This window comes from Calonectris borealis, chromosome 2, assembly GCF_964195595.1.
Source record: "Calonectris borealis chromosome 2, bCalBor7.hap1.2, whole genome shotgun sequence".
Taxonomy (NCBI): domain Eukaryota; kingdom Metazoa; phylum Chordata; class Aves; order Procellariiformes; family Procellariidae; genus Calonectris; species Calonectris borealis.
In genome coordinates this window covers 123,944,305-123,958,215 of record NC_134313.1, presented here as the reverse complement: position 1 = coordinate 123,958,215, position 13,911 = coordinate 123,944,305, and the positions used below count along the sequence as shown (strand labels likewise).

Sequence of the window (13,911 nt, the reverse complement as noted above, 5' to 3'; positions counted from 1 at the left end):
ACTCTGAGGTGAAATTATTGCTGGATTTATTTGGTTAAAGAGCTGAACACATTCATCTTTTTCATGAGTGAGGAAAAACCCAGAAAACTGTAATGAAGCTTATATGGAATAATGGTCTATAGGAACTAGCCCAAACTAGCAAACATGGAAAACAATCTTGTGTTTGATAAGTGTTTCAGAGTCCATGGGTGAAGAAGGTACAAAATTAGGGAGAATGCTGTTTTACAGATAAAATTGCATGTCTCTGACTTGTTGTAGAGGTCCAACAATGGATTATAATGCATCTAGGGGCACAGAATAAAATTCAGCATGACACATGAAGAATCAAGGTACGGAAGAAATAAGCCAAGTGATTTAACTGCTTGATGAGGGCAAGATGATTGGGGAGGGGGGAGGAATTAACCACATCACAGTATTTACTGTTGTTATCAGGAGCTATGCAAGCAATTCCATAACTGAGGTAGCCCTCACCTTACAGCAGCTGTTATTCACAGAGGACATATGGCATTGCATGTAGGCAATGCTGCGTCTTTCTCTCAGGTTTGTTTCTTTGGCCTGTTGTTCTGTATTTGTATGTATCATTTAGTCTTGTGACAAAGTGACAAATCACAGTCAGCCTTGAAGCTTCCCATTGCAATTGGAATATCTGTTGCATGTTCTCAGTTGGTAGCAAAGCTCATGGAAACATTTGCGAGATTAGGTCCTTTGAGGAAATTTGACAGCTGAAGAACAGTGACCTGTTTTGCAGTTTGGGGTATGTACATATGTCCCGTAATGTAGTCCTTAGTATCTACAAGTTCGCATAGCCCCACTGAAACTGGTCGGCTGATGGTATTTTATGTTTCCGGAAAACCTATCTCACTGATTCAGACTTCTGGTTTTAAATCTACCATATTGAATTTCATTCCATTCCCATGATTCTGACAAAAGACAAGATCAGAAATAGTATATGTTTATAGTTTCCTGTTTCTTCTACTTTTTTCAGATTGTGACATAGATCTTTCTATAGCAATTGATATTTCAAGGCGTGTGCAGCCAGCATCCACAGTGCTTCTGAAACAGAAATTGCAAGCATTCCTCCCCAAGCTTTTACTCCAGATGAAATTGCTGCCAAATACCAGCTGTAATGCTGGTTCCCCAGTCAACATCAGATTCAAGTTCCAAGTATTGGCACAGACCAAACAATTCATCTTTGACTCTGATTTTGAAGACTATAATGAAGAGATCATCCAGAAGTTCTTAGATGCACAGACCACTGTGGACACCTACCTGAATGCAGACTTCTTACAGGCACTTGAGGAGAAGTTCTTTAATGTGACCTCTGCTAAAGTTAAGGTAACTTAATGGTGTGAACGTATATGTTGGAAAAATTATGCAGTTTGATGTTTACAGACTCTGTTGCTGAGTACTCCAGGGAGACAAAAAGGTAGTTCAGGAATTGGTGAATCCAATAAACAGAATCACAGAACGGTTGAGGTTGGAAAGAATCTCTGGAGGTCACCTTGTCCAAGCCCCCTGCTCAAGGATGGTCAGCTAGAACAGGCTGCCCAGGACTGTGTCCAGATGACTTTTGAGTATCTCCAAAAATGGAGACTCCACAAGCTCTCTAGGCAACCTGTGCCAGTGCTCAGTCACCCTCACAGTAAAAGAGTGTTTCCTTATGTTTATATAGAACCTCCTGTTCTTTCATTTGCCTTGATATAACTGCATATATCAGCTCCGATTCCCTAGGCACTCCTGCAGTGAGATGGTACCCAGAACATTTGGGTTAATACATTTGATCATGAGTATTCATACAGAAAATCTTCTTATATCTACCATATACACACTTTGTACTTTGAGTAGTAGAAACAGTTCTCTCAGAAACTCTAAATCCTGATCCTGAATCTCTGTCCAGAATAATGACAGCTCTAAGCAGAAATCACAGAAAACTTCTTCTAAGAAATTTGTTTATAGAAGTTTACTTGTGTAGTTAAATTGTCAAATAATTTCAAATAACAAAGCTGAGTTCTGCTCATGGATAACTGATGATCAGGAAAATCTGCTTAGATGCTGCAGTTAATTCATCCATCTTGAAGTGAGGGGAGGGGAGAAGCATAAGTCTTGATCTAATCTCTTCTGAAGTGAATAGGGAATCTTTCCACTTAGGAGAAAGAAAGTTAGATCTCATTGGAGTGTTTCAGGGTCATTGCCCTGACCGTTTATTCTTGATAAGGCACTGACTCAGTAAAGCACTGAGCATGTCCTGTAGTAGATGTTTGAATATTATCACTTACTAAGGTCTCCATGCAGGAAGACCTTCCTACCGAGGATGGACAGGTTTGCCCTTGCAAAATACATAAGGTGTTTCCTCTATGAACCTTATTTTATCATTTATAAGATGTTAATTTTAATCTGATGTGGAGTAAGGAAGCCATATTGTTACGAATTCCCCTGCTTTCAGATGAAAGTTGGCATTCTGGTTTTTTACAGCATTCGCATAGGTATGGCTTACCAATTTAGGTTGTAATTTGGTGCATATTTAATACTATTTTTTTCCAAAGATTTCTTAAAAAAAGAAATTTTATTCTGTCATTTTATTCTGAACAGGGAACATGACCACATATGATTTTGCTTCTTTTGGGCCTCAGTAGAGAGAACTTGTTTGACATACAAGTAAAAGCAGTGCTTTTTTTCTCTTAATTGCCAATTCTGCTCTGTTGAAGATTAGAGTTAAGCAAGGCTTCTTTCTGCTTATGCATTATTACTAGAAATAAATATGCTGCATATCTCAGCACTTACCAATGCATTGATATTCCTTTCTGATACTGTTTATGTGCAAACTGAAAATACAAGACTTTACAATGCACATGAAATCACAATTTAATCTCACTAGGATCCTGAGCAATAACATGCTGGTTCTGTAAAGTTTATTAGTTATAAACCTCATCAGGGATGGTGATTCTTTGTTGTTTGCATTTCTTCTTTTCTTTATTATTTGTTTGTTTTTCAGCAAAAGAGTTGGACCTAATTCCAGCATATTTGACAAAGTAAGACTCAGATGTGTTCCAACAAGAGCTTTATATAAATGAAAGTTTTGTAAACATATATAATGCCCATGCTAACTCCCCACATTTTCACCCACCCCATGTTTTTAAAATGAAAAGATTGCCGGAAAAAACCATCAAGCCCAAGCCTACAGTGTTGTTTCTAACAGTCTGTGATGTGTTTACCCATCCATGGTCCATCTCTCCACTGTATCACACTGCTTGAGCAAATGTACGTTCACTACCAGTGCCTCCGTATGGGATGTTTGGGAACTTTCCATCACCAGAGTTAACTCTGCCTGCTCTTAAATTCTGGTCTCCTTGCTGCTTTAGCACAGAAGTGGGATGTTTGGTGTGGCAGTCACTTCATTTGCCTTTGTCACCTGTGGAAAAACTCGCCTTAACAGAAGTAATTCTCTAGAGTTCGCATTGGTTGAAGCCGTGCATAGTATAGGGAACGTAAAATAGGAAGGATGGGAGGGAAGGAGCTCTAGCTGTGCTTGTCCACTTGCTGATCAGAGAGTTTAGGAGGACTTAAAGTCATGACTGTTGGGGGCAGGAGACAGTTTACCTGTGCAGCCTTTTTCTGGGAAACCTAATCCACTGGATGGATGGGGCCTGAGAAGACATCTGCTGGTTTGAAGGGGGAAGGTGAGGAGAGAAATGGGAAGAGACTGGTAGCTTGGAGGGGAACTGTAAGAAACTGTACTTTCCTCAGCCCTGAAGGAGGCTTAACTATAGCTCTTTGGCCTGAAAAGGTGGGAGTGTAGCCAGTCCAAAGGGTCAGGATTAGCGTCCTGATGTGAACTAAGCCTTGTGTCTTTACAAGGAAAAATATGGCAGAGGGTGGAGCAGGGTGGTGCACTGCCTATGTGGAAAGGGCAGGGGGACATAAGCATCTGTGGGCAGGGAGGATTGGACCCAGAGAGGATGCACTTCTGGTGTGGTTGAGGTCACAGCCAACTGGAGCTGCTCTTGCAGAAAGGAAAATTTATTAATAGCAATGCTATGAACAGGTCAGCAAGACAAGTCCCTCAAATGGGAGTGCTGTCAGGGAGGAGAGGCTTTTGTGTTCTGTTCTCCTTGCTCCTCAGCACTTTTTCCAGCACATGTTTCAGATCTACCACAGTTTAGTGCAATTTGATCACCTCATAGCCAGTTTTCAATGCAAGCTGTACTTTTTACAATGACTCAACTTTTAGTCTCTTCTCAATTGACTTGGCATTACTCCCTTTCCTGACAGGTTCTGTTAGTATTTTCAGATGGGCTGGACGATTCACTGGAAGATCTCAGAAAAGCAGCTGACTCCCTTCGCTTTAAAGGTATTACAGTACCGCATTGATGCTCCAGCCTCCTACTACCAATGGCCCAATGTATTGCAACTTTTCCACATAACATCACCCCTCCACACTCATATGGCACTCCTCAGGAGTCACTGGGAGAGTGTTTGCTTCTCCATGTGAACCAGTGTACATGATGGCCTGTCACTGGTTGGCAGGTGATGCCAGAAACATGCCTAGGGGTACAGAGGGCCTGGGATGGTTCTGGTTTCTGGAGTACAGGTCTAGCAGCCGGGGTAATTCAGGGCAGCCCTTCTCACTGAGTGCAGCACCAGAGGTTAGACCCAACTCTGACTTCTGCAGGAGAAAACAGTTTTACACTTCTGTTTGGGCACTGAGTAGCAGTCTGGTCTGACAAATGGGGAGAGAAGTTAATTGGAAAATTACTGGTCTGGACTTTTCTATTACACATTGTTCTCAAGAGCTTAATTTCTTTTAATGTACTGTGCTGAATCCATAAAAGTAAGAGTATTTTAGAGAACTGCTGTTATTCACAATGATATTGTTGTTTAAATAATATAGTTCAGGCATTCACTAATTTAAATCTATGCTTACATTGGAGGTCTTGATGCACTTCTATTAGTTGGCCTGGACAATACACAGAACTTGACTGAACTTCGGGAAATAGAGTTTGGCAGAGGGTTTGGATACAACGAACCTCTGAGTGTTGGGTTTGCAGAGATTGCAAACATCTTGCAGAGAAACCTTGTAAGTCCTTCTGTAATATAAACAAAAGGGTGAAAAAAGCAGTCTTTGTTTTATGATTAATATACATAAATGAAATGTTTCTTGCCATTTTTCAGGATACTGTTGCAGAAAGAAAATGCTGTAAGGTTGTTTGTAAATGCCTTGGAGAAAATGGTGATCATGGTGGCCAGGGAAGTCCTGGAAGGAAGGTAGGAGAGCTAAGACAGACATTACTTAAGAATTGCTTTATTTTTCAAAGTGTTTTCATTTTCTGTAGTATTTCAGAGCATGCATGCTTGTGCCCATGACCTTTGCCGTTATGACAGATGAAGGAGAAACATGAAATGTGATCATTTCTCTGCTGCATGTTCCTATTGCAAAAGTATTTTTGTAATTAAAATAATTTGTACCTATAAAAATTATTAAGCACTCTCCTTCACCAATTCAGCAGAAAATGGAAAGGGATTTAAAAAATAAGTCTGATTAACCAAGAGGCTTATTAGCTCTTGTGAATGAGAAACTTCCAGCCGACAAGCTGAGAGTGGAAAATAATCCTTCTTCACTAGGTGTTAACCTTATCCTTTTGTGCCTCTGGTTATTCCAGATATCCTCTTCTATAAGTTTCTTCTGATCTAATATAACACTAATTTACATTATTTCCTTTAAGATTTTCTATGGTCTGTTTTAAGCCTTTCGAGTATTACAGATATCACCACTTCTACAGCACGCTAGTAGACTTCATTATTAGGGTTTTTAGTATATGTAGTCTCCATTTGACTACTTTTCATTCCATTATTTCTACTTATTCCAGTAACATGCTAGGTAAATTATATTTGTAGTTCACACTCTTCAGTTATGTGGTTGCAGTTAAATGCATTTTTGATTATCTCTTAGCAAAAGTATAGTCTTCTAATATCTATTCATAAACCAATTTACTGATTTCTTCCATCAATCTTACTGATTTTCTTATACCTTTCTTACTAAAATGTCTAGATTAATCTGCTTAGACAAAACAGTGTTCAGAATGTAGATATAGTTGTTTTGCAGGCAGACAGACATGATGCCTGAGTTGTACAGCCTACAATTGTAAAAGCATGTTTTTGCAGCACAAATTCATGTCTCATTTTTGTTCATTTTCATTTCTGGAAATGCCATTTGTTCTAGTTTCTCTATGTTCACAGTTTTTGCCCTGAGTGTATGAGGTTTGCATTACTTAAATATAATGTTGCAATATTCCTAAAAGTGTTTGTAAGGTATTGCAATATCTTTGTGCTAACAAGTTTTCAACTCCTTATATTTTTTATTTCACCTTAGAATTTTATTACTGTATAATGTTTCCTTTTCCAAATCACTAAGGAAGATACTTAATTTGACCAAATATCACAATGAACTTTATTAACCAATCAGGCAGTTTCCTGAAATAATACACTAAAATTTTATATTGAACGTTGTTGTGGTTTGGTTCCCCCCCCGCCACACACAGCCATGTCAAGTACATAGGCCTGTGCAGAGTGTCTGTGTAAATGTAATTGATGGAGCCTGCCCTCCTCAGCATAACCAGATCTACTTTTCAGGAAATGTTTTCTATCTCCATGTGTAGAGTAATCTGGTAGAAATGAACCCAGTGTGCTTGGAGAACAGTGTTACTTATCTCTTAAGTTCCTGTTTTTCAGGGAAGTACAGGTTACAGAGGATCTCCTGGCCATCCTGGTGAGGAAGGTGGGATTGTAAGTAAACATTATTCCTTCTTGCTGAGATGATGTTGGTTGGTGCCTGATCCTGTCTGCACTTACTCATTGACTCAGTGCTCATCAATGTTAACCTAAAATGTGTTTAAGCAACATGTATGTGAAGGTAAATATACAGACTTGATTCTCTGTGCATCTGCACCTCACCATAGTTAGTTAGTACTAACTTCTAATGCAGAAACAGAATCAGTTAGAAAGAATCACACAACAGCATCTTACGTGGCATATTTATATACGCATTTTTCCTAACAGAATGTAGCCAGATTCTGTGCTGATAGTTCTCATAGAAAAGGCCATCCCTTCGCTTCTTAGCATGAGTGAATATCTTATGACTGGATAACAAAGCTAAATATTGTAGCGCGTTTTGGTGATTTCCAAATCCTTTGCGGTGTGCTATTCCTGACATAAACTTCAACATAATGTGCGTGAGCCAAAGCCGAACCCACTGGGAGTATTTCTTACTCTTTTGCTGTCTAGAAACAAACAAACAAAAATCCTGCAAAGAACAAGACATAATTTCTTCAGCACCATAAGCACAGGACTAGGTTTACAACACTGCACCCATGACATAAATGTTACTCCTAACTACAGGTGAGAAGCCTGCAAACCAAGAACCAGCCAAGGATTTCTCTCTGTACGTAACTGTAAAATCCACATTGGAGTGTAGTTCCAGTTCTCAGGGTGGATTGGTCAGCCTGAATTTGCCTTTGGTGAGGCTGCCTGGGACAAGCCAACTGTCTATTCAGAGAAAGGCAGTAGTGGAAAAGAACAGTTGTCATCTAGGATTATCAAGAAAGTGCATTGTGATGGTGGTTTTACGATTTCTTTGGAAATCACTGGTTGTAACTACTTGAGCAGTTTCCACAGTTTGTTTTTTTTTTCAGGTGGCCTGATTTGCTGAATGATATAATAAAATTCCATATCAGCATTTTCCAGAATGACTTTAAAATATTTATTTTACTCAGGAATAGAACTATTTTCACATCCTTTCACAGATATGAAAGACATGATCTAAGTAGGAATTAAAATTCAAACCCTGATGGTTTTTTTTAAATGAGAAACATTTTGAACACATTGAAATGGGATGGCCCAAATTTTTCACCACACCATTTTGATTTGAAAGATTCTAAATCTTGTCTTTTTTGAAGTGGTGAAGGGGTGAAAACAATTTTGAATTTGTTTTTGTGTATGAAATTGAATTTCTATTTTTGACCTTCTGAGAATCTAGAATAATCTTCTAGAACACATAAATTACAAAAGTCTTGTTTCTGAATTTTCTGGTCCATTCGCTTTCCTTTTCTTTACTGTGGAAGGATGAGAAGTCATGTCCACACTTTCAGAACTTTCTCCATCTCCTGCATGTGAAGCCTACAAGTGACTTTCATGTTGTAAATTTTCCCTGCTAAGGGCTAAACTTTTTTCCAGCCACAAGATAAGAATTTGAAGCATCCAAAACAGTTGAATGTATTAAATATACAGCAGAAAGCCGACTACAGAAGATGCCACAAAGAAAGGAGGCTGAGGAGATAATGCCGGATAGCTTTGGTTTATCATGGTGTAGTACTCAGCTCAGGAATGAGTCTTAATGTTTCACATAGGCAATGCAGCCAGGCCAAAATGCTTAAACTTCTGTTTTTTCATATTGTGGTGTGGTTCTGTGGCACCATTGTCTAACTTAATCTAGAATGTGATCTATGTTGCCTTTTTGCTACTTTAGAGAGAGACCTTTCTTTAAAGATGAGACAAGAAAAAGAATGGTCTTTGTTCTTCTGATCTTGGGCTTTTCAAGTTTGTCTTCTCTTTTGCATGGTAGTACAGGAGCTCTCATATTTACTGTATGTTTGTTCTCATTTCATTTGTCATTGTTTACCTGTTTAGACAGCAATTTTAAGGGGATCTGCTGGAAGATGCTGCTCTCTTTCCAATTTTTTTTTAGAGCTTCCATCCTAACAAACCAGGAATAGAAGTCTTCAGAGATCAGTGACTAGAGGAAAGGCATTCAATATTCAGTTAAAAAACAGCCCACCAAAAGGCCTACCTTCAAGAACAGAGATTTCAGTCAGAGATTGGTGGTGCAGTCTAAAACATGGCATGATAGTGAGAGCAGGTAATGAGGTGCAACTCAAACTGGTAATCGACTGTTCTCTTATGGCCAGTATGAAAATTTCCAGATTACTTCCATTTGTGTCCTTAGTGCAGTGAATGGTAATATAATTCTGTCTTGCTTTAATCTTACATGATGACTTAACCAGTAGCCATCGTTATATGGATGAGTTTGAACAGTCTCTTTTGTTTCTTAGGGGGAGAGAGGCCCAGTTGGTTTCAATGGGACTCAAGGAGACAGGGGATGTCCAGGTGCCAGAGGCCATAAGGCAAGTATGTCACTTTGAAGTGTTCCCTAATTTTGTTTCCCACAAACCTGTTTTCTGCACTGAGGACAAAACCCTGTGCTGTCTTCCTGAAGCATGGATGGACAGCAAGACCAGCTGTAAGAATAGCAGACAATTTTTGCTGTCTGCTTTGGAGAGGTACTTTGTGTAACCAAAGCATGGTCAAATGGCTAAGGAGTTTGCTGACTCAGCAACTTGCCAGTGACTTTTCCACCACCAACTCCAGGCTGGCCATAGGTAAAACTATAAAGCTTTACAGAACGGGAATGAAAATGAAGGCTGTACTGTCTTCCCACAGGAAAGGGGTCAATCCCGTATGTGGCAGTAGGGGGTTTTACAGTAGGGACTATGAATACTGAGCCCAGCATGCCTCTGCACAGCAAGCTATTGTGCTCTGCTTCTCAAGCTCAATAAAAATACTTTCACTGAATTTGATCTATGTTTATTTTCAATTTCAGGGGGCCAGAGGCTATAGAGGAAGTCAGGTATGTGTTTTCATGTGTCATCAATTTTCTTTGAGAACAGTGTTCTGTTTCCTTTTAAGTTCATGTTACCTTGTAAGATGAAAATATCAACAAGCAAGGAAAACAGTGTAAAAAATTAAGAGTATTTAATGTACTTTTGCTATGGTTGTATAAGAATGGATTTAAGTGTGAGCTGTTGGATATCACATTATTAAAAAACAGCAGTCTTGCCTGTAATTTTAGCATGGTTGCAGTCATAGTTGATTTAGTCTAACTGACAGGAAAGGAATTTATTTACCGGCTATTTTAATAATCTATCAAGGTGGTAATTCTGGTCAGCTGAATCTAATATTCTAATTCTTGAGGAAGCAGAGCAGAAAGGGGAAAAAAAGATTGTGACTAATATTTATTGTAGACTTGGACAGCATTTTCACTGAATCATTAGTGACTCTTTTTCAATATCCAAACTTCTCTTCAGCTGTTTTGTCACGCACTGATCTTGCAACTCTGCTTATTTAACCTTTCAAACATATCTGTTCATCAAAGAGATATTGTCAACAATTCATTAATAAAAAGTGAAGCCTCGAAGACAATGATCATAATGGCAATATTAGTTTCCAACCTAGAGCAATTAAAATGGAATTCAAGTTGTATTTGGTGCTTTGACGGCAAAACCACTCCTAGAAAAGATTTAGGAGCCTCAAAGACTCAGAAAATATTTGCTTCCAAACCTGAGCAGCTGTACATGTCAGAAAGTTTGGAGAGTGTTTCTGATACCTCAGCCCTATTTAAAATACTATTCTTTTTAAATCCTCCTATATGTTTTTCTTTCCTTTTCCATTTACTGCTCTGTTCCCTGAAATAATTTGTCCTCCTTTAAATATCTGAAACATCTAATTATAGAAGAGGGAGATTGCTTGCTGATGATTTTGATTTGTCCAGGATGAATTGTACAGTAGGACTTAACAGGAGCACAAACCCTACTGAAATCCAATGAATATATTAGTGTCTTCATTATGTTGCGTCAATATATCCACTAATTTTATTTTAACTAAAAATATGAAACTTCCAGCACATAAAAAATGCAATTCAATACTGCTAACTTAGTAAGGTTGAGGCAGTTTATTGAAGTCTGCAAGGCATTTTAGTACAGCTATTTGGAAGAAAAAGGCAATACTGAATATTTAATACTGTGAAGTTTGACTCAGGTTTTCTGAGGTAGGAAATAAGTGTGGGGAAAATTAAGACAAATAAAAGTCATGATTGCTTATTTAGTGCTCAAAATTCTTCTGGAATACTTATTCAAGAAATTCTTGTTTGTGACATTAGTCTTGCCAAAATGTACAGCCAGCTAATTTTTCTTGTAGTACATACAAAATTGTTATAAATTAATCAAGTTTTCCTCAGGAACTTTAACTAGATAGTTTTGCAAAGTCAAAACCTACAAAGCAATTGTATCTGTAGTCTCTATCAGAGTGAGATTCCTGTTGGTTTAACTAGCATTTACAACATGCTCGTGTGCCACTTTCAGTGATTTGTTGAATTTCCTTTGAGCTTTCAGGGTAGTGGTCTCTGCTAATTTCATTTCTTACTATAAATAAAAACATCACAATTAATTCCTTCAGTTTTATCCCGGTCAAGAAAGATGGAAGAAGCACTTCAAAATATCCTTTAAAAATTGAGTGTGTTATTTGGCCAGGTCTGAAACATTGTGGAGCATACATAAATGAAATAAGGTTCTCACAGTTATAACTCTATTCAGAAACATCAGTCCTCATCTGAACAACAAGTTAACATTGCGAACTCCCAACAAAGGTTGGGATGGGTGTTTTGTGAGAAAATGGTTTCCATAAATGATTGCAATATGGTGATTTGTTTTTGCAGACGAAAGGAAGAGAAGAGCAGTGTGTGTTTGAATGGCAATGTGACTGCTGTTTATGCAGCAAGCATCACATTGCTGAAGCAGTAATAAAGTTTCTTTAACAAGTCTTAAAGCCTAAGATCAGTCTTCTGTAATTGTTTTTATCATGGTTATTCTTTCTAGCTTTTCAATACACCGTTCGCAGTATAAATTTTTTTTTTAAAAAAAAAGCACAATACAAACACGTATGATGGTTGACACCAGAATTACAAGACTATCAGCATGTTAGATCAGATACTAGTAGTTATATTTTGGAATATATCTAGATTTTGAAGGTGCTGCAGTTAGGAAAAAGATTTGAAAACTAACAGATGGAAAAGCAGAATTTAAATCTTGATGAAGACCTATAGTTTTAATAACCATTATTCTTATTAAGTGTTCTTAACTATGAATTGTTTAAAAAGTTAATAATTCATTAAAAATATGAATTATTAATTCCTATTTATAATTATTATTCTTAATTATTCTTGCTAGCCACTATTCTTATTCAAGTTTCCAAAAGTAGGGTGAACGCTTCTTCCCTTGCTCCAAGAGGCAAATGGACTGATGCTAATGGGATTTTTTTTGCTTATTGCTACAGGGTGAACATGGTGAGAGTGGATTTGATGGCACTGATGGAGAGCAGGTAATCACTGCTTTAAACGTGCAGTGCAATTAAAGACACCTACCTCAGGGTTCAGAAGTACAGACTTTTGTGCCTTTGAATGGGCTTTAAACCTTAACAGAAATTCTATTCTTTAGTGTTTAGAGTTGCATATCTGATTGAAGTTGGATTCTGCCAGACAAAATTTGGGAACCACATTTATCAGAAAGAACAACCATTAATTGTTTCTTCTTTCTTCCCGCTTTGTGAGTCTAGGGAGCATGTGGATTTCCTGGACCTTCTGGAGAGAAAGGCAACACAGGAAAACAGGTGAAGTATTTTTTATAGTAATGTTTAGATTTTATGGAAACATCTTTCCAAAGTGTAACACTATCTGTAATACCTGTGAGTTGTTTTCAATAGCTGCCTGTTCTCTAATATGATGTGGCTCCTGCTGTAAATCAGTATAGCCCCATTGATTTAAACAAATCCGTGTTCTCTTATCTGGCCTTCCTCTATTCCACAGAATCCACAGATACTATTTCTACCTGTACCTGAATTGCTTGTGCTCTTTTTATGAATTTAGGGCAGAAAAGGCCCCAGAGGAGAACCAGGTGAACGAGGAGAATCTGGTCTAAGAGGAGATCATGTAAGTGTATTCCTTCATTTTTGTTAGGTTTCACTGATTTGTGTCTGGGTTTTGTAATGGACCTGCCTGAAATATATGCGATTTGAATAGTTTTTCACAATCCTAGGTGGTGCAGTACTCTGCAAATATGGCGTATTCCAGGTGTCCTGAACTCTTTAGGTGCAGATGGACTGATGTATTTGGAAGCAGATGTTTAAGCGTCGGGTCTCCTGCTTGTTCCTTGCATTTTTGTTATATGTGTGTGTGTGTTTGTTTTTACCATGGGCAACATAACTCCTTTTGGAGCTACTTAGTCCTCCCTGGTGGTTCCCACCCTACAGAGGAATTTCTGGATCACTTGAAAAGCCTGTGCACTGACTCTTGGTTAGCAATTTATAATGATGCAAAGGCAAGTTACTTCTTCATGCTGACATTTTTTTCCTTGCATGCTCCACAGCCCTGTATAAATGAGTCCCTGAGGACTAAAATTTCAGTGGAGACACCACACTTCTTGTATCACAACTTCAAATTTTCTCACATGTATTTCAAATACCTTTGTTCTAAACAGTTAAATATAGTGTTGACTCCTGTCTTCTCATGCTTATGAAAAAAAATTAGGTGTCATGGTAACTTGCCTCTTTGAGAGATCAGGATTTTTCGCCTGTGTCGAGCATTAAGTGGCTAAATGGAACTCCATTCTAGAGTAATCCCATCTGAAACTCACTAACTAGTTATGATTTTAACTCAATTAACTATACTCAAACAACCAGAACAGCTTCACATTTTCAGGATTTAATTTGTTGCCCATTAGTAATGTTTCTTTTTATCTCTTTGCAAAAGAAACTTGCGGACTTTGCAGAACTGTCTATATAGTGTTCTTACAAGCATCTTCATTTAAAATAGCCTTTGTATTTCTTGTTGGCTGCAATGACAAGTCATCCTATTTCCATATCCCGTCTTTGTAATCAGAGTAATAAAAGAGTGGTCATTGAAAATGCTGAGGTTGCTGCTTAACTTTTCCAGGGAGATCCTGGGACTAGCAATAATGTTCCTGGCCCTAAGGGTGAAAAGGGAAACTCAGCATGGCAGGTAAGCAAGTAGTTCTATGTTACGGAGAGAGGATT

General features: G+C 38.1%; 1 protein-coding gene across 1 annotated transcript in view; it reads left to right on the top strand.

The window, feature by feature from the left end:
• The window catches only part of LOC142078390 (collagen alpha-4(VI) chain-like), a 51,213-nt gene that overhangs the window by 10,128 nt on the left and 27,174 nt on the right, over positions 1-13,911 (top strand). Inside the window, 11 exon segments of the mRNA XM_075140852.1 lie at positions 986-1,335; positions 4,270-4,348; positions 4,929-5,074; positions 5,170-5,262; positions 6,727-6,780; positions 9,102-9,173; positions 9,650-9,676; positions 12,157-12,201; positions 12,436-12,489; positions 12,746-12,808; positions 13,811-13,876. Coding sequence (XP_074996953.1) covers positions 986-1,335; positions 4,270-4,348; positions 4,929-5,074; positions 5,170-5,262; positions 6,727-6,780; positions 9,102-9,173; positions 9,650-9,676; positions 12,157-12,201; positions 12,436-12,489; positions 12,746-12,808; positions 13,811-13,876 — 1,049 coding nt within the window.